Raw genomic sequence first — 20868 nt, forward strand, 5'->3', positions numbered from 1 at the left:
GGGTAAGCAAATAAAGGGGAACCTATGGGTGCAATCTGTTCATCAGTTTTAGCACAACTTCTTTCTGCAGAAACCAAGTTGCCTTTGCCCTTAATTCATTTTGTTTAGTGATTCATCCTTTAATAGAATCTACCAATTTGCCCAGTATAGAAGTGAGACTCACTGGTCTTTCCTTCTCTAGCATCCTAATGAACAGAGGTCACATTTTTAATCATCCACCAACAGATTGTACATTTTGGCCAACAAGTCTACCACGTTCACTCTTGAGTTTTCAAAATTCAGAATGATGCCACCAGATCCCAGTGCTTCATACCTACATTGAGTTTATCATTCTTAGAATGTGTTGAGCTATGGAATCTAGTACCTTCAACCTAGTCATTTCAGAGGGCAGTTTAGGAGTAGTAATTTTTCCAATAACCTCAAAAAATTCAATTAGTCTTTCATCCATCTTCATACATTCAATAAGCATTTATTATACACTTCCTGTGTATTGCTGTTGTAATGCATCATGAAAGGTGCTAAGGGAGATATAAAGGTAAGAGTCTCTGCCCTTAAGGAGCTTAAAATATAGTAGGGTTGATAAGATGTATATGAAAATAAATAAAATGCAAATTAGAATATAATCAGAGTTTAGTGTGGAGATGAGAATTTTTTTTTCATTCAATGGTGGTACACTTTTTAAGTCCTACAATCATTAAGGGAGTCCCACTGATTCTTTAGCTGGTTTCTTCCATTGATATATTTAAACAATCCCTTTTTTATACATTCTAGAGCTCTTGGAATCTCTATTCTGGACCATCCCTCTGATTATACCAACTTTGAAAGTTGTCCATTTTCATGCTGTCTCTTCCCTTTAAGAAAGAAAAAAAATGCCATTTTTTTTCTTGCAGTAACTCTCTACTGGTTAATTTGGACCACAGCACGTTTTACTTAGATCTCGTATAAAATTTATTAGGCATATGGTTCCACTGTATACATTACTAAAACACAACAAAAGTGCCACTTTTCCAGGAATTTGTTCTTTTCTGTAACTCTCACAGTGGGCTTTTAGATAAAAATAAATTGGTTTCTTATCAGAATGTGGACTAAAGATTTGAACTTAAGCCCACTAAAAGGCTTGCCTTTAAGATTTTTTTTTTTGATGTTTCATTGATCTTTCCTCAAAGATTAGGTTCATGCACTTAGTTTTTCCCAGATATTGGCCCTTTCAAAGCACTGGGCCAACATACCTTTCTCTTTCCTCTTAAAACCTTTTAGTCAGACCATTTTACTGTAACAGGCGAGATGACTTGGTGACAAAAATGTGGTACTTTAGAAATCTGAAGTGATATGGCAACTTAGTCCTTTGACTCTAAGAGTCCTGGATACTGTCATTAGGTTTTAAAGTGAATAGTGTCAGGGGCGGCTAGGTGGCGCAGTAGATTAAGCACCGACCCTGGATTCAGGAGTACCTGAATTCAAATCCGGCCTCAGACACTTGACACTTACTAGCTGTGTGACCCTGGGCAAGTCACTTAACCCCCACTGCCCCACAAAAAATAAATAAAGTGAATAGTCTTTGTCAGGGTCCCCCCAAAACATTACCATCTTTGTGCCAATCCTTAAATTAACCATTTAAGTGTCTTCAGTCTACTAAAGGCTTAGTAGAAAAGTTTTCTAATAATTCTAAGGAATTAGTGATATTAATTGGGCCTTGCTTTGAACAGCACCCCTTTGGAAAAAAAGAACTACTAGGCTGTTATTAGTTGCCTCCACATTGAGTTGGGCTTAATCTAAGCAGGGGTGAAAGCAGCTAGAGCTACAAAAGATGCATTGTTTTCATCCTTGCAATTCTCAGAGTTTAATTCTCAGGAGCTTTGGACTATAATAATTGTACAGAGATGCTGAGAGAGTGTTCTATGTCAACATGAGTGAAACTTTTGCTGCTAATCATAATTTCTTTTTGACCTGGTTCCAGAGGTCCTCAAACCTGTGCAATGAAATTATTTATTGTTTTGATGTGGTCTCCCAGAGAGGGAACCTTAAATAAAGTTGTAGTTTGATGTGAGGAGGTGATAACCAACAATAACAAGAATGGGCTTTCTCTTTAGAAAGTTCAGTGCAACCATAGCAAAGTATAATATATTTAATTTTAATGTTAATTTTTAAATTCCTAATTTTATTAAAAATGTCAACTGGATGTATGCATCTCAACTCAAGCTGAAATATGGTGTGAAAAACAGAAATACTGCCCTTAGCTAATGGTTATCAGGAAAAAAAGATTAGTTGGGCAGCACTCTCATGTCTATTTTAATAATAAAAGGCTATTTTCCACCAGTCTTCATTTGATTTTGATGTGGTTTTTTTTTCCTTCTATGGATGCATCTTGCTCATAGCAAGTTACTCATGTTCCCAATTGGATTAACAGAATCACTATTAGCTGCCATCACACAAAATCATTTCTTGTACTTAAAATTGTCAAGAAAGGAAGGAAGAAAGAAAGAAAACAACTATAATTCTAGTAAAAAGTAAGTTTATTACATTTTGAAAATAATTTATTTTATCAATGCAGTCTATCTGGTCTATGTCTGCTTTATTCCTCAAAACAATGACAGGAAGTAGGACGTTCATTTGCTTGCAAAGGCCATAATCTGCTCCTGGTGTGGAGAAAAACAAAGATACTCTTAAGTGACACTTCTAGAACCCTGCAGGAGCTAAAGATAACACACTGTGTTGAAACCAAACCTATGCTCCAACAACACAAGAAAAGGAGACCAAAAGGCTGGTTTGGATTTTGTTCACAGTTCATCCTTCCAGGTCTTATTTCTCCAGAGACATACATAGGAGCCAGAGGGCTACAAAGGCTTTCCAGCCAATTCAGTCTTGGCTATGGCTCACGGTAAAGAGCTTTATGCAATGGCTAATATTACCTCTCCTAAACAGTAGCCAGGCAGCCAAGTGGAGAGAAAACTTGAGTTCAAATGGGGCCATGGATACTTCCTAGCTGTGTAACCTTAGGCAAATCACTTATCTGTATCTCCCTCAGTTTCCTTATCTGTAAAATGGGGTAATAACAGAAACTACCTCCCAGGATCAATGTGAGGATAAAATGAGATAATATTTGTAAAGTACTTTTCAACTCTTAAAGCATTACATAAATACTTGCCAATATTCTCCTCTAAGGTTTACTGATCTTCTGTTTAGCCTATACAAGACTGAACAGAAGAAATTGGTGTATTTCACCTCTCCTAATCCACTCCCATTAACAACACAGCATCCTTACCCAGTTTATGAAAATGTGTCCTCCCCACTGTACAAATGAGAAATGGGTGCAGGTCAGTTCAATGACTGGTGGGTGAAGGTCTAGCCCCAGACCTCCAGGTCTGCCTGAGTCCCCCAAGTTAAGAGTTTCATGTGGGAGCAGTGGCACTTCTTACTTTAAGTGGAGAAACAGCATTTGTCGCCTGCAAACCCCACGTCCTTAGCAGCACCAGAGGAGAGAGAGTGGTGGAGTAAAGTCTCTTTAACAAGTCTATGGCAGCAATAAGAGAGACGTTGTGACGCTGTCTCTCTGTTTCATATTCTGTAAGGTGGCTCAAGGAACCTAAAGGAAAAAGGAATGACTGGAATGCTCTGTACTGTCCTACAGCAAACCCAAATCACAACAGTGGGCTACCCTGACCACCTGCCCTTTCTTGACATACCAGACTCTGAATCCTTACCTAGATCCTTCCCATTAAATGCTGCAGAACTGAGGTGACGGACCAAGCTGGAAATATCCCCAAATCCCATGTTGACCCCCTGCCCTGCTAGCGGATGGACTCTGTGTGCTGCGTCCCTGGACAGAAAGCAAAAAGCAGGTCTGGCCTCCCATTCAGCAAGAGAGAGGAGAGTGAGCGAGCTTCGGCTCCGTTCTTTCTATCCTTACCCAATGAGCGCTACCCGGGGCCGGACATACTCAACAGCATGGCCCATCCCAAGTGGAAACAGTGCTCGGCTTTTCGGGGCCACTTTGGCAACACTTGGGGGCAGTTGTCGGGCTGAGGATTTAGTGGGCTGCAGAAGGCTGACTGCATACTGCAGCACGGATCCAGCGGAGTCGATGAAATCTGTGTGACTGGCATCACTCCACTGAACAACAAAAAAAGCAAAGTAAACACACCCCAGAATTTGGTCAGTGAGAGTCAAGGGATTAAAATTCCACGAGAATTGGTTAGAGCCACTTGACGAGACCTCTGGGCACAAGGGCCACGGCAACCTGACAAAGGCCCAAAGCAGTCCTCATCCCAAACGCCACACTTGGAAGATAAAATAAAGACAATGAAATGTGCCTGCACCTAGTACGAGAATAACCTTCTGAAAGAATGAGCAAGGTGCCCCGGAGATCATCTTGAAATCTATCCCAATTTCTCTCTGCTTCTGTTTACATGGTACTTCATTGTAAACTGGTTTGAGTCATTAGTGGGATAAGTGTGGAACCTCAAAAGCCAGAAAAACCTGCCCCCTGATGGCTGACACACGTTTTCGGACGCTCCTACCCCTAGATGGCTTGGAAGACAATGTGCAGCCAGGGTAACCCTTTAAGATACATTCAGGTGATTTAGCCTTGGGGACTCAGGTACCCAGATAACCACAGTAATGTTCAAAACTGCTGTAAGATGCTATAGCCTTAAATAAGAATAGGCTAGTGCAGGATTCTTCTCAGAGCAGACCATCCTAATCCAACACACTGGAAGCACTAAACTGATGCAAATCAGAACCAGGGAAGTTGCCCTGAGTTTCCATTTCTGCCTCTCCACCAAGTACAGAGACAGAAAACATCCAAGCTGAAAGGGTCCTTGAAGCTTATCTGGTCCTAACTCCCTATTGCACAGATAAAAAAACCGAAGCCCGGAGGAGAAGTGAAATGATTTATCTAAGGCCACAGCCCCAGGAGATCACCGTCATGACTAGAACTCAGAATATTCTGACTTCCACCCAATGCTCTGTTTCCTACATACTGTGCCAGCACACACAGAAGAGAAATGGGCAACTATGGTTCCTCCTTTTCTCATGACCAAAATCTGTCTCATTACCAGGTATCACTATAACCAAATCCAAAGTCAAAAACCAAAAAGCCAGTACTCACAAAGGCAGAATTAATGGCGTCCAGAAAATTTTCCTCCTCCATGCTGACCAGTTCTGCTGCATGCTCATGGGATGTGGACCACACCAAGGAGCTCAAAGTGTCTGAGAGCTGATTCAAATACAATAAGTTACCATTAAGCCTAGGAATAGTTCAATCAATGTATCCCTGGGGGTGCCCAAGCATAAGTTGCAAAATCAAGGGAAAATACAGACAAGAAAGGGGAAAAAAGTGTTCTCTCTTGCTCTTTTTTTCTGAAGTTTCAGAAAAAGGCTGAGGACAAGTGTAAGGGAAGATACTGAAGAAATGGAGACTCTTACTGGCAGTAAGGCAATGGGCCCAGAAGGAAGAAATCTTTGCCATGCCACATTGTTCTCAGTAGGCTGTAACAAGAAGTAAAAAGACCTCATAAGAAGGAATTGTAATACTGCCTAAGTTCAAGGAGTTCCCAGATTTCGGCTCAGAAGCTTTACCTCACTTAAGTGCAAAGTAGCCACAACAGCGGACTGATCATAGGGCCAACACACATTCTGGATTCCAGCAGCACGCCGCACCCCTGAGTTTTGACCATCTGCACCAATCTGCATGGGGAACAAGAGCCAACTCAGTCCTTTTCAAGGGTGTCTGGGCTGATCTTGTGCAATGGGTCAATGAGAAGAGTTCCAACAAAGAATCTGTTTAATACAAATCTATTCAAATACCCTCACTCAGGTAAAAGCAGTGCAGGAAGAAGTCACAGCTGCTAACTGGGGTCTTCTTTTCTTGCCCTATATTATTTTTCATGATCTCATGAGCTCCAAATGATTCAAATATCATTTTTATGCACATGATTTTCAGATTGATTTAAGCAGCCCTAACCTCTCTCCCCACCCCAAGTCTTGCATCTCAAACTGCCTAATGGACAATTCAAAATGAATGTCTCATACATAGCTTAAAATCAAACTGAACTCATTATCTTTTTCCCAAAATCCTCTGCTCTTCCTAACTTCTCTATTATTCTCACAGGCACCGCCATCCTCCCAGTGCCTCAGTCTTCCAACCTAGGTGTCATATTGGACTTCTCACTCTCTCTCCTCCTCCAGATCCAATCATTTGCCAATTGCTATCATTTTTTACCTCCTTAACATCACTTCTATATGCCCCCTTCTCTTCTCTGATGTTGCCACCATGCCAGTACAGGCCCTCATCACCGCATGTCTAGTCTACTACTGCTGGTTGATCTCCCTGCCTCAAAAATCTCCCCACTGTAATCCATCATCCAATGCGCTAACAAAGTGATCTTCCTAAAGATCAGATCTGACCATGTCACTCTGCCAGTCAATCAACTCCAGAGGCTCCCTATCATCTCAAAGTCCTTTGTTTGGCATTTAAAGCCTTCAAAACCTGGCCCCTTCCTACCTTTGCAGCTCCTGTACTCCACCTACTTCCTTGTGGAGCTAGGGAAACACAAACTTCCCAGCCTTCTGACGTTTCCTCTTCAGTTCTGATCCTTGGCAACCCAATTTAATCCGCAGTAAGCAGATTAGAACCAAAACCACAGGATAAGGTATGGACAAGTACAAATCCTAGAGAAAAACAAGGCTTTAATTACCAACAACTTGGTCTGGAGCTGGCGGCCATCAGCTAAAGTAACTTGAACCCACGGACTGGTTTCTGTATTAGGGAATGGAGCAGGCCAGGTATAGCTCATTACTTTGCTTTTGTAGACAACTTCCACCTGATCTGAGAGAGAGAAAAAAACCAGAGAAATAAAAAAATGTCAAGAGAGCAGCACACAAGGGCAATCATCTTAACAAACACAGTGAGCATTTCTGATGGCAGGCACTGGGTATACAAAAACTGGGTGAAAGAGTCCTTGCCCTCAAGGGGCCGAGAGATGCAGAGAAAGTCCTTAGTGCACTCCCCACAGTGTGGCTGAGCCCTTGGCCCATCTCCTGGCATCACAAATACCCAAAGTTTGGGTAATACACAAGACAAACTAGAGATATCAATACAAGAAGGCAAACATGGCCTCAAAAGTATCACCAAGAATTGGTGAGAACCATAACAATACTGCAGCTTCTGGAAGGCTGTGCCTTATTCAACTGGTAAACAGGAAATGGGATGGGGGATAGATAAGGAGAAGAGTTTTATATATTAAGAAAATATAACCATGGAATGAAACCCAACAAACAGAAGTCAGGAGTGTATAGAAAACCATTTGGGTAGAGCTGAATGAAGCTAGAAATAAAGACTACTGTCATCGACATACTATAAACCATATGGACAGAAAAAAAGGAACAGACAAATTCAGAAGAGATCACAAGCCTATATAGTAGTCACGGAAGATTTCAATTAGCTCGATAGTGGTCACAACCCAAGCTAATCACTTCTTAGCTTGCCTTAGTCATAATTTCTTCCTTTGAGAGGTAGAATAATCAGAAAATGATGGGAACACTGGGTGTAAATGACTGCTCCACCTTAGAACCTTAGAATAAGGAAATCAGACAAAGTCTAATTTGCACTCTGGATTTCCAGAGAAATCTCAAAAGTTTAAGAGAAAGGATATATCAGATCCTATTCCCATCACCTCTCCAATGTCTCCAAAATAGGAATTACATGCAAGAGATAAAACAAATTCAGGAGTCTCCAGGCTATAATACACCAAGAATCTTAATGGGGTAAAAACTGATGAATCAAGAGCAGAGAAAGCTAGTCACTAACGCCTCTCCCTCCCTCATGCCACTGCAGTCTGGCAGGGATATGTGAGCCCACAACTTCTCCAGGGAAATCCAAAAGGCAGAAGCTCACTCTGGACGGAACAGCAGCGTGGCCATACTCTGTGCTGCCACTGAGCTCAGTTAGGAAATTAAGGTAATGAGGGAACATCAGCATGTACAGCTATGCTGCACCTGACCACACCAAAGAAAGGAGGCTGGCATCCAAGCTGTCATTTGTGGGCAGAGAAGGAGACTGACAAAAGGGGAAGTGCCCATCGTGGTAGAGGGCTGAGATGGCTGTGAGGTCCAGCCCCAAGAGAAACTGAAAAAAGGAGGAGTCAGAAATAGAGCAAGAGAGGAATAGGAGGAAAAGAGACTGAAAATGTCAGAAATCTCAGGAAGAAGAAAACTCAGTTAAAGGCCTTGAGCATGAGCAGATAAACCACCAGTGACGTCATTAATGACAGAAGGGAATGTGACCTCCAGATCAGCCAAGTGAATTCAGACACCTAAGAATAAGGGGTTTTTTTTGTTGTTTTTTTTTTTAGTGAGGCAATTGGGGTTAAGTGACTTGCCCAGGACCACACAGCTAGTAAGTGCTAAGTGTCTGAGGCCGGATCTGAACTCAGGTACTCCTGACTCCAGGGCTGGTGCTCTATCCACTGCGCCATCTAGCTGCCCCAAGAATAAGTATTTCAAGACAAAGGAAAATGAATCAACACCTGATGTTGCAGAGAGCCCTGTAGATTCCCCAAAGAGTACGGAACTACAGCAAGATGTTCCTGAACAGTTTAAAAGAAGAATTTGAATTGTGAAAGCAGAATCTGTGGCCTTCAAGGCAGAAGAAAATAACTGATGGATTAGAAAAACTTGAATCCATGGCAGCAAGCATCACCAGAGAAACAATGATTGAATGGGAATGCAAATGCACAGAAGACGACTCCAAAAGGACAGGCAGAAGATGAGGAGGGCCTGTGTAAGGGTGGTGACTGTGGGAGTGGAGCAAAGGGGACAGACACAAGAGATACTGTGAAAATAAGATCTGACCACAGAGACTGAATACAAGGAGGGAAGAGTCAAAGAGGGCCCACTGGAAGGATGGCGGCGCCCTCAAGAGTAATAGGAAAGTTGAAGAGACAAGAGGGTTTGGAAGGAAGATAACAGGTTCCACTTTAGACAAGTTGAGTCTGAGACAGCTTGGAGACACTCAAATGGAGATATCCAAAAAGTAACACTTGCTAACAGGAAATCCTTTTCCACCAGGTGCCAGGGCAGTAACAGACAGCTCACCTTCCAACAGACCTAAGAAAATGTGAAAGAAGCTAGCTCCTTACCAGGGACGGCATCTAGTTGTTTGGTGAGAGCAGATAAAATGACATCATTCTCCACTATATATCCCATATCATCTAAATCATCTTTATCAAATGTTATGAGAGCTTCTGAGCAGGCATCCCAAACCTAGAAAGGTAAATGGAAGTCGTTTATCAAAAGGCAAAAACATGGGGAAAAAATGCTGCCAATAAAAAAAGTTTTGCTCTCTAAGCAGAAAACACTAAGTCTAGTTCTTGACTCAGTTCCACAGATACTTAGCTCCACTGGCCACCTCTCAAAACTCCTTCCTTAGTCAGGAAATATGTCATGAGCTGGGAATTCCTCAGGAAATGCTTACCTCTGTGAGGGCATCTAAACCACTGAAAAGAGTGCTAGACTTGGAGTTAGGAAGAGTTGCATTCCAGTTCTACTTTCTAGCTGTATAACCACCAGCAAGTCTCATTATCTCTAAGTATCAGTTTCCACATCTGTAGAATAAGCATCCTATCTGTAGTACCCACATCACAGGTTTGGTGTGAGGACCAAATGAAACAATACATGCAAAGCACTTTGCAAACCTTAAAGCACTGGTTATTAACAGAATTATACTTATGTTCAGTCATTTTTCAGTCATGTCCAACTCTACATGACCCTATTGGGGGTTTTCTTGGCAGAGATACCAGAGTGGTTTGTCATTTCCTTCTCCATCTCATTTTACAGATGAGGAAACTGAGGCAAACAGGGCTAAGTGATTTGCTGGGGATCACCAAGCTACCTGAGGTCAGATTTGAAGTCAGGAAGATGAGTCTTCCTGACTCTAAGCCCAGTGCTCTATTCACTGTGTCATCCAGCTGCACAATTAATAACTAACATTTATATAATCTGGGAAGGAAACAAAACTAGTTTATATTCATTTGTTCCTCAGTATACTAACACCATGAAAGACATATAGCCAGCTCACAGAGGCAGTGACTGAGGCACCTGCATCCGCCGAAAGGGTTTGTATCTCATGTTGCAAATGTGATCCCAGGCACCAAAACCTAGAAGAGAAAGGAGTGTGTGAAGAATGGAGACAGTCAATAACCAGGCCTCATTCTCCTTCTAGTCTGCCCCTTTCCCTTCCTATTACCCATGGACATGTTTTACCCTTTTTCTTCCATCATTTCTTGATCTAACAACTAGATGGAATGTGGTTTTTTGTTTGTTTGTTTTTGTGGGGCAATGAGGGTTAAGTGACTTGCCCAGGGTCACACAGCTAGTAAGTGTCAAGTGTCTGAGGCCGGGTTTGAACTCAGGTCCTCTTCACTCCAGGGCCGGTGCTCTATCCACTACACCACCTAGCTGCTCCCCTAGATGGAATGATTTTCAATCAGTGTTCCTCACAGACTTCCAATTCCTGAAAAACAGAACAACCTTTTGAGAGCTAGGCTACCTACCCTGCTAGCTTCTGGATAAAAGACATTTTTTAGGGGGCAGCTAGGTGGCACAGTGGATAAAGCACCAGGCCTGGATTCAGGAGGATCTGAGTTCAAATCCGGCCTTAGACACTTGACACTTAGTAACTGTGTGACCCTGGGCAAGTCACTTAACCCTCATTGCCCCGCAAAAAAAAGAAAGACATTTTTAAAAAATGCTTTTATGGAATAAACAGGAGCACAGAAGAAGAAAGAAAAAAACTTCATTTTGTTCACTTTTCTACACCATCTCCTCTGAGAAAAGACCATTTCATTTGTGTTCCTTGGCACAGTGCCTGGCACACATTAAGGGCTTAATAAATATCAATTAATCAACTGATTCCTTTGAGGCCTGAGGTATATAATCTGTTGATTAATTTTGTGTGGATGTATTAGCCTTACCTTTCAGAGTCTGAACAAAAGACCTTTTTTAAAATTGGATTTTTAAACTATTTTGTTAGGTCAATATCTTCTGGGTATTCACCAGTATTACTGATTTAATATCTCATCTAAAACAGGAGAGTCTGGCATAAATTACCAGCTCCCAGGAATCCCCCTTCCATTTGGACTCTGGATGAGCCGCCCTCCACAATGACTTTTTATAAAGCCCTGCTTGATGTTAATAATGAAGATTCTCTGTTCAACAAACTCCAAAGTACTAAAGTTACATATGACCCAAAGGTCATATGAAAGACACACAGACACAGGTAGGCTATAGCACATTTCCAATGGTGTGCAATAAATGGCATAAGGTACATTATTCCAGAAATGTATGATCAGAAAAGTGAGTCAACTATGTAGTGAGAGGGAGGGATAAGAAACAGACTCCCAAATACTGCACAGGCACTCACAAAATGTAAAAAGATTTGGAAGGCCTCTAGCACACTGGATAGAACCTCTATGGAGGAACAGGAGAATCAGAGAACTATTTCTACTGTGCAGTGAAAGTGAGAATGCCCACTGGCGAGATCACAGCTACTGAAGTAGAGAGCTGTGTACATACATATACTTAGATCTCTCTCTCTCTCTCTCTCACATATACACATACAGGTACATACTCATGCAGAAAAAGAGGCATGTGTGACCTTCCAGTCCACACAAAGGATTTGTGAAACAGGGAGTTGAATTAGGGTTTTGCTAATGACACTGTCACCATAATTACTTCATAAGTTTTTAGTACTACCCATTCAAAACAAGTTAAAGAAGCAATAAAATCTATCTGATGATGCCACTAAGTGTCAGGGTCCTGCAAGCATGAGTTAACAACAAAGCCAGAGCACTAAAAGCATCTTGTACTCACTGCTAAGGAGAGTCGCTGAGCCTGGGGAAATGGAGCTGACTCTGTTGCTGTAAGTTTCTGGCAACTTCTTCAAAGCTTTGTTTGGACCTGCCTCTAATAACAGGATTTTCTTGTCACGAAAGTGAACATCGTGTCCTGAAAAATGTCAACATATTATTTCATGTGGGAAGATTAAGACTAATTATTTTCCTTCAGGACTAGACAAAAGTCGTAACTGATTTCTATGCAGAATTCATTCATGATGTAATAATGTACAAAAGTAGTACCACTGGACTATCCCAGTCAGTAAAAGGCATTTACATTTCAACCATTTGAACTACGCAGCCCACAATTGTATTGAACCCTCCAAGTCAGCAAATTCCTTTTTTCCTGTCTCCAAAGAAAACAATAGGAAATTCAATCTAGCAAATGAAATACATTGAGAAAGAAAGAATAAAAAAGGAAAACTATCGCCACAGCAGAAACTACAAGTCCTCAGAGAATTATTACCACCTTTTATATTTAAGAATCAGGTAAATAAGAACTATTCCATGTTTGATCACCAGGGACTGATTCAAGAGCAAATTAGAGCTGTAATCTGAGGAAAGGAGAGGGAACAAAACAAGACTATAGGAGATCAAGCTATGTGAAATGTTAAGGAAAAAATGCAAGCTTGCTAACCCTAGCATTTATAAAGTCATAAGGTAAGAAAGAAATGAATGCATTATCTGTATGTAAATAAGCTTATGTAAATAGCTTTACCAACATTCTAAAATGAAAAACTTTTTTTTTTTTTTTTTTGCAGGGCAATGGGGGTTAAGTGACTTGCCCAGGGTCACACAGCTAGTAAGTGTCGTGTCTGAGGCCGGATTTGAACTCAGGTACTCCTGAATCCAGGGCTGGTGCTTTATCCACTGTGCCACCTAGCCGCCCCGAAAAACTTTTTTAAAAAATATTTTTAAAGTTTTGAGTTCCAAATTCTATCCTTCCTTCCTTCCTTCCCTTCCTCTCTTCCCACCTCCCTGAGGCAGTAAGCAATCATATATAGATTATACATGTGCAATTATGTAAAACATTACATATGAATCATTTTGTATAAAAAGACTTGAATAAAGGAAAGAAAAAAAGTGAAAAATAGCATGCTTCAGTCTGTTCCATCAACATCAGTTCTTTCTTGGGAGGTGAATAGTATTCTTCATCATTAGTCCTTTGGGATTGTCTTGGATCATTGTATTGCTGAGAATAGTTGTTATTCATAGTCATGATTTCTTTTTTTAAGCATTTTTTTTTTGTGGGGCAATGAAGGTTAAGTGACTTGCCCAGGGTCACACAGCTAGTAAGTGTCAAGTGTCTGAGGCCATATTTTAACTCAGATCCTCCTGAATCCAGGGCTGGTGCTTTACCTACTGCACCACCTAGCTACCCCCTACATTCCTTCATCAAACAATATTGCTGTTACTATGTACAACAGTCTCCTGGTTCTGCTTACTTCACTATACATCAGTTCATAGAAGTCTTTCCAGGACTAGGAATAATACTTTAAGAACCAATTCATAAAAGGAATTATCTTCCCACACTTTCCCTCTTAGCTGGTGAAGAAGAAAATCTATACTACTAACATTAAAATGCTACTATGTTAAACATAAGATATCTACTTCAAACACCAAAAACTAAGCACTGGCATTTTATTTAAAGCTGTGTGACCCTGGGCAAGTCACTTAGCCCCAAATTGCCTCACAAAAAAAAAAAAAAAAAGATAGCCTACCTCCAGGCTCCTTTCCTCTACAGGCTGGGCATCTACTAGAACTCAGGATCATCCTCCACTCCTCAAGTCTTTCCCCATAGTCCTTAAAGCAGCCAAAGTGATTTGCATGATCTGATCAGACCATTCAAACACAGCTACACACCATAGTCTGGGCAACCTACTTCTCCTCTCTGGATTTTAAAAGTTCCCTTATCTGAATAACATGCACACTCAATTGGGTGGAGTAATCTCTCTAGCTCTGTGGGAAAATAGGAAGGGAAGGGGATAAAGAGAGAGGGGCAAAAGAAGGGCAGAGTTGGGGAAGGGACAGACAGAAGCAAATCCCTTTTGAAGAGGGGTAGGATGAAAGAAAATGGATAATAGAATAAATATCATGGTGAAGGGAATAGGATGGAAGGGAAACAGTTAACAATAGTAATCATGAAAAAGAGAAAAGGGGGAAAATTGTACAAAAAATATTTATAGCAACTCTTTGTGGTGGCTAAGAATTGAGAATCAAGGGAATGTCCATCAATTGAGGGATGATGGAAGAAGCTGTGCTATATGATTGTGGTGGAATGGTCTTGTGCTATAGGAAATGACAAACAGGATGAGCCCAGAAAAACTTGGAAAGACTAGTGAACATCAATGTATAGTGAAGTAAGCAGAGCTGGGAGGACATTGTGCAGTGATAGCAGTACTGTTCAATGAGCAATTGTGAATGACTTAACTACTCTCAGCAATGCAATGATCCAAGACAATCCCAAGGGACTAATGATGAAGCATACTATCTACCCCCATAGAAAGAACTGATAAAAAGAACACTTGTGGATTGTATATGTATTACCTGGTTGCGATCTTGTGGAGGGAGGAGGAAAGGGAGGGAGAAAAATTTGGAACTCTAAATCTTATGAAAATAAATGTTGAAAACTACCCTTACATGTAATTGGAAAAATAAAATAAATGTATGTTGCTAAACAAACAAACAAAAAACCACACCACAGTTCCTTTATCTGTAAAATGAGGGGGTTAGCCTAGAGAACTTCCAAGGTTCCTTCTAGATTGAACCTTATAAGTCACGAGCTCAGTAGAGCTGTTTTCATTGTTTCAATGGGATGTGACATCTTTTGCAAACTCTCCATTGGCAACATTCTCTAATTTGACTCCTGTTCGAAGCCACAGATTTCAACTTGTTTCCTGGAAACTTGCTATTAACTCTGAGTCAGAGCTAAGGGGCTAAACTATGCAAAGTATTTTTATTTTTGATGGTAAAAATGTATAACAGTCATGTTACTGAAACATTTACCAGTTCACCCTCAAACAAATCAATACAAATTTATCCTACTATGTGCCAGGTAGTATAGTAGGTGCTAAAGAGTATAAAAAATGAAACATCTCAGGTGAGAGGTGGAGCCAAGATGGCGGAGAGAAGCCAGGAAGTTGCCTGAGCTCTCCCAAGTTTCCCTCAAAAACAACATTTACACTGGCCCTGGAGTCAGGAGTACCTGAGTTCAAATCCAGCCTCAGACACTTAACACTTACTAGCTGTGTGACCCTGGGCAAGTCACTTAACCCCAATTGCCTCACTTAAAAAAAAACTTAAAAAAAAAAAAACAACAACATTTAATCAAGCCTCTAAATGGATTCTGAAAGTACAGAACCTACAAAAAGACAGAGAGACACAATCTTCCAACTTGAGATAATCTGGACAACTTCAGAAAAGGTTGGTCTCACTCAGGCAAAAGGGGAGCACAGCACAGCTCACAGTGCAGCACTGCATGGAGGGGGTCTGGGCAAGTCAGCAGGAAGCTCTTGGCCACAGCGGGGCAACTGAGGCCCCTTGATCCTGGCTCAGCAAGCTGGTGGAGCAGCAGGCCAGTTGTGAAATCCACCAGCACCAGCTAAAAGGGCAGGCTGCCAGCTGGAGGGCCACCCACAGGACAGGTGTGACCAGGCCTGGCCATCCCAACATGCCGGGAACAAGCACAGGGAGCAAGCCCAGGGTGATGAGAAATCCACAAGCCGTAAAGGCCTCAGAGTGAAAGCCAGTTACACGGCCCCTATCCCCCAGCACAAAAAGCCTGAAACAGTCACACTTGTGCCCCAGGAGCTGACCTCAACTTAAAAAAAAAAATAAACTGCAATACGAGTAAGAAACAGAAGTGGGCTCTTAACCATTGAGAGCTTCTGTGTGGATAGGGAAGAGCAAAACAGAAACTCAGATGAGGGCAATACTTTCAAATTGCCTACATGTGAAGCCTCAAGAGGGAAGATGAATTGGTCTCAAGACCAAAAAGCCTTCTTGGAAGAGCTCAAAAATGAGTTTAAAAATCAACTGAGGGGCAGGTAGGTGGCGCAGTGGATAGAGCACTGGCCCTGGAGTCAGGAGTACCTGAGTTCAAATCCGGCCTCAGACACTTAACACTTACTAGCTGTGTGACCCTGGGCAAGTCACTTAACCCCAATTGCCTCACTTAAAAAAACAAAAATCAACTGAGCTTCCAATTCCTTGCCACCACAAAAAGAGCAGCTATAAATATTTTTGTACATGTGGGTCCTTTTCCCTTTTTTATGATCTCTTTGGGAAAAAAACCCAAGAATGGTATTGTTGGGTCAAAGGGTATGCACAGCTTTATAGCCCTTTGGGCATAGTTCCAGATTGCTCTCCAGAATGGTTGGATCAGTCCACAGCTCCACCAACAATGCATTAGTGTTCCAATTTTTCCACAGCTTCTCCAACATTTATTATTTACCTTTTTTGTCATATTAGCCAATCTGATAGGTGTCAGGTAGTACCTCAGAGTTGTTTTAATTTGCATCTCTCTAATCAATAGTGATTTAGAGCATTTTTTCATATGGCAACAGACAGCTTTGATTTCTTCATCAGAAAATTGCCTGTTCATATCCTTTGACCATTTCTCAATTCGGGAATGACTGGGATTCATATAAATTTGATTTAGTCCTCTATACATTTTAGAAATGAGACCTTTATCAGAAGTACTGGCCATAAAAATTGTTTCCCAGCTTTCTGCATCCCTTCTTTTTTTTTTTTTTTTTTTAGTGAGGCAATTGAGGTTAAGTTACTTGCCCAGGGTCACACAGCTAGTAAGTGTTAAGTGTCTGAGGCCGGATTTAAACCCAGGTACTCCTGACTCCAGGGCCAGTGCTCTATCCACTGCGCCACCTAGCTGCCCCTTTCTGCATCCCTTCTAACTTTGGATGCATTGCTTCTGTTTGTACAAAAACTTTTTAATTTAATGTAATCAAAATCATCCATTTTGCATTGCATAATATTCTCTATCTCATGTTTGTGGTGGCAAGGAATTGGAAACTGAGGGGTTGCCCATCAATTGGGGGAATGGCTGAACAAGTTGTGGTATATGAAAGTAATGGAATTCTATTGCGCTGTAAGAAACAATGAGCGGGAGGAGTTCAGAGAAACCTGGAAGGACTTGCATGAACTGATGAGTGCGATGAGCAGAACCAGAAGAACATTGCACACAGTATCATCAACATTGTGTGTTGATCAATTGTGATGGACTAGATTCTTCTCACCAATGCAATGGTACAGGAGAGTTCCAGGGGACTCAAGATGGAAGGGGATCTCCAAATCCAGAAAAAAAAAAAAAAAAGAACTGTGGAGTATAAATGCTGATTGAACCATACTATTTCTTTTGTTTTTGGTGCTGTTGTTTCTATATTTTAAGGTTTTTCCCCATTGCTCTGATTCTTCTCTTATAACATGACTAATGCAGAAATATGTTTAATGTTATTTTATATATATATATATATATATATATATATATATATATATATATATATATATATATAAAAACACCTATATCAGATTACCTGCTGTCTAAGGGAGGGGGGAGGGAGAAAAATCTGAAATTGGAAAACTGGTATAAACAAATGTTGAGAACCATCTTTACATATAACTGGGGAAAAAAATACTTTTATCAGAAAAAAAATCGAGGGGCAGCTAGGTGGCGCAGTGGATAAAGCACCAGCCCTGGATTCAAGAGGACCTGAGTTCAAATCTGGCCTCAGACACTTGACACTTACTAGCTGTGTGACCCTGGGCAAGTCACTTAACCCCAAATGCCTCACCAAAAAAAAAAAAATCAATTGAGAGAGGTAGAAGAAAAAATGGGGAGAGAAATGAAAGCAACACAAGAAAATTATGAAAAAAGAAATCAGCAGCATGGAAAAGAAAGCACATTCCTTAAAAAATTCATTTGGAAAAATGGAAAAAGAAGTACAAATGCTTACTGAAGAATGAAACATCTCAAACTGGTTGGAGCTTACATTCGTGTTTCTTTTTGTTTGTTTGTTTGGTTTTGGTGAGGCAATTGGGATTAAGTGACTTGCCCAGGGTCACACAGCTAGTGTCAAGTGTCTGAGGTTATATTTGAACTCAGGTCCTCCTGAATCCAAGGCCGGTGCTTTATCCACTGCACCACCTAGCTGCCCCTGGAGTTTACATTAACACCCTCATAGGAGAAGCCTTTTAATTCCACTTGTTTGTAATTTATAGAATCCTTGGGTAAAAGAGCTGATGGAGGGGGCAGCTGGGTGGTGCAGTGGATAAAGCATCAGCCTTGGATTCAGGAGGACCTGAGTTGAAATCTGACCTCAGAACTTGATACTGACTAGCTGTGTGACCTTGGGCAAGTCACTTAACCCTCACTGCCCTGCAAAAAACAAAAAAAAGCTGATGGAAAACTTAAGATACTATCTAGGAGGGGCAGTTAGGTGGCAGAGTAGATAGAGTACCAGCCCTGGAGTCAGGAGAACCTGAGTTCAAATCTGGCCTCAGATATTTAGCACTTACTAGCTGTGTGACCCTGGCCAAGTCACTCAACCCGAATTGCCTCACTAAAAAAAAGAGAGACTATCTAGGTCCCTCAGGACCCTGTCTTGGCCCCTCATTTCACCTCTCTCTATACTACTTCACATGATGATCTCATCTGCTTCCACGAATTTAATTACCATATCTATACTAATGATTCTCAAATCTACCTTTCCTGTCCCAATTTCTCTGCTGACCTCCAATCTCCTATCTCCAACTGCCTTTCAGACATCTCAAACTGGATGTCCAGTTATCTTAAATTCATTATGTCTAATCCATAACTCATTACCTTTTCCCCTAAACCTTCCCCACTTCCTACCTTCCCTAATACTGTAGACAGCAATGCCATCAGTCCAGTCTCTCTGGCTCCCAATCTAGGAGTCATCCTGGATTCCTGGATATTTCTCAAACTGCCCCAACCCTCCATACCCAATTTGTTGCTAAGGTCTGTCCTTTTACCTTTGAAACATCTCTCCAATATGCCCTGTCCTCTCCCCTGACACAGCCACTGTTCTGGTGCAGGCCCTCATCTCCTCACACCTGGGATGCTACAATAGGCTGCTGATGGACCTGCCCTCTTTAAGTCTCTTCCCCACTCCAACCTACTCTCCATTACTAAAGTGATTTTCCTAATGTGTAGGTCTGACTCTCACTCCCTACACTCAATAAACTCCAGTAGCATCCTGTTGTCTCCAGGATCAAATACAAAACTCAATTTGGCATGCAAAGTCCTTTATAACCCTGCCCCCTTCCAGTCTTATTACACCTCATTCCCCAACATGGACTCTTCCATCCAGTGAAACTGGCCTCCTGGCTGTTCCAAGAGGATCTGGGAATTTGCTCTGGTTATCTCCCATAACTAGAATGTTCTCCCTCCTCAACTCTGACTTTCCTAACTTCCTTAAAATCCCATCTTTTACAGGAAGTCTATCCCAACGCCTCTTAATTCTTCCCACTATTAATTATTTCCAATTTATCCTGTATATAGCTTGCTTTGTGTGTATGTTTGCACGTTGTTTCCCTCATCAGACTGTAAGTTCCTTGTGGGCAGAGATTCCTTTGCTTCTTTTTGTATCCCCAGCACTTAGCAGCACGCCGTAGGCTTTTGTGTTTGTTTGTTTGTTTTGTCTTTTGTTTTGTTGGTGAGGCAATTGGGGTTAAGTGACCTGCCCAGGGTCACACAGCTAGTAAGTGTTAAATGTCTGAAGCCATATTTGAACAAAGGTCCTCCTGAATACAGGGCTGGTGCTAGCTGCCCCGCGGTAGGCTTTTTTTTTGGGGGGGGGGGGCGGGGTTTGGTGGGTTTTTTTTTTAGTGCGGCAATTGGGGTTAAGTGACTTGCCCAGGGTCACACAGCTAGTAAGTGTTAAGTGTCTAAGGTCGGATCTGAACTCAGGTACTCCTGACTCCAGGGCCGGTGCTCTATCCACTGCGCCATCTAGCTGCCCCCCGCGGTAGGCTTTTAATAAATGTTTACCGATTGACTAGTAACAGATATAATGGTACAGTGTAAAGTATGTTGGACTTTAAAACAGTGGCCCTGTGTTCAAACCCCAGCTCTGCCATTTAACTATGGCTGACCGCGATTAAGTTCTGGGCCCGAAGTTTCCTCACATGTAAAATGAGATCTAACCAAACAATGACCTCTAAGCTCTAAACACGTGTGACTTTATGATTCTCTGAAAGGGAAAAGCGAAATGCATGAATATTAACTCTGAAATGCACATTGCTGAGGAGGGTGACGCGGGGAAGAAGGGAGATGGCGAGTCTGGAAAGCTAGTTTTAAGTCTCTTCTCAAGAATCGCAGCTCAATCACTCTGAACCTCAATTTCCTCATTTGCAAAATGGGGGAAAGGAAGTGGAAGACCCGGATTCTAATACTGACTCTGATACTCGTGAATCTGGACAGTTCGCAGAGCCTCAGTTTTCTAATCTATAAAATGGGAACGATAACGTTTGCACCATCTACTTCAATGGGTTAGTTGCGAGGCTTAAATGGGATAACGTACGTAGAAAAAAAAGAAGCTTCAAAAACCGTTCCTCGCTGAGCACTCAAATGAAAGACATTACGGGCTCCTCGCCTGTGCTCTCCTCCACCCGGCTACCCTTGCCCCCTACCCCGGGCGTCTCTTACCCAAGGCACAGGCCATGGCAGTCCCGACCATGCCCCCGCCGGCCACCACCACATCGTAGAGGGCCTGGCCCGGCCCCACCGAGCCGCTCAACCATCTCAGCCCCAGCAGCCGCGGGTCTCCCAAGGTTGCACCAGGGCCAACCAGAGGACGGGTCAAGCGGACCCACGCCGCCATTGCTGAGCCCGCAGCAGCTGGTCACACCCCTTCCACCGTCTCAGAATACTTCCGGGGCATGGCCCACCAATCGCTAAACTCTTTTCCAGAATTTAGCTTGTTAAAATCTGCTACGG

At 41.9% G+C, this 20868-nt stretch overlaps 1 protein-coding gene across 1 annotated transcript; it reads right to left on the minus strand.

The window, feature by feature from the left end:
* Nucleotides 1-2495: 2495 nt before the first annotated feature.
* On the minus strand, nt 2496-20818 carry COQ6 (coenzyme Q6, monooxygenase). Its single transcript, XM_043989725.1, has 12 exons — nt 20578-20818; nt 11869-12003; nt 10096-10154; nt 9138-9261; nt 6696-6826; nt 5578-5685; nt 5425-5487; nt 5108-5215; nt 3908-4110; nt 3702-3817; nt 3417-3583; nt 2496-2636 (listed from the first exon to the last, which is right to left on the minus strand). Exons 1-12 carry the CDS (start codon nt 20750-20752, stop codon nt 2607-2609), a joined length of 1419 nt encoding a protein of 472 aa, XP_043845660.1. The 5' UTR covers nt 20753-20818; the 3' UTR covers nt 2496-2606.
* Nucleotides 20819-20868: the final 50 nt, after the last annotated feature.

Source organism: Dromiciops gliroides, chromosome 2 (genome assembly GCF_019393635.1).
Source record: "Dromiciops gliroides isolate mDroGli1 chromosome 2, mDroGli1.pri, whole genome shotgun sequence".
In the NCBI taxonomy this organism is placed as follows: Eukaryota; Metazoa; Chordata; class Mammalia; order Microbiotheria; family Microbiotheriidae; genus Dromiciops; species Dromiciops gliroides.

Excerpts from the sequence above, each read along its gene's own strand:
- COQ6 (XM_043989725.1), bottom strand. The coding sequence starts at position 20,752 with ATGGCGGCGTGGGTCCGCTTGACCCGTCCTCTGGTTGGCCCTGGTGCA. Across the intron at positions 12,004-20,577 it reads TGCCATGGCCTGTGCCTTGG|GACACGATGTTCACTTTCGT; the intron begins GTAAGAGACGCC and ends GACATTTTTCAG. Across the intron at positions 4,111-5,107 it reads ACGCCATTAATTCTGCCTTT|TGGAGTGATGCCAGTCACAC; the intron begins GTGAGTACTGGC and ends TTTGTTGTTCAG.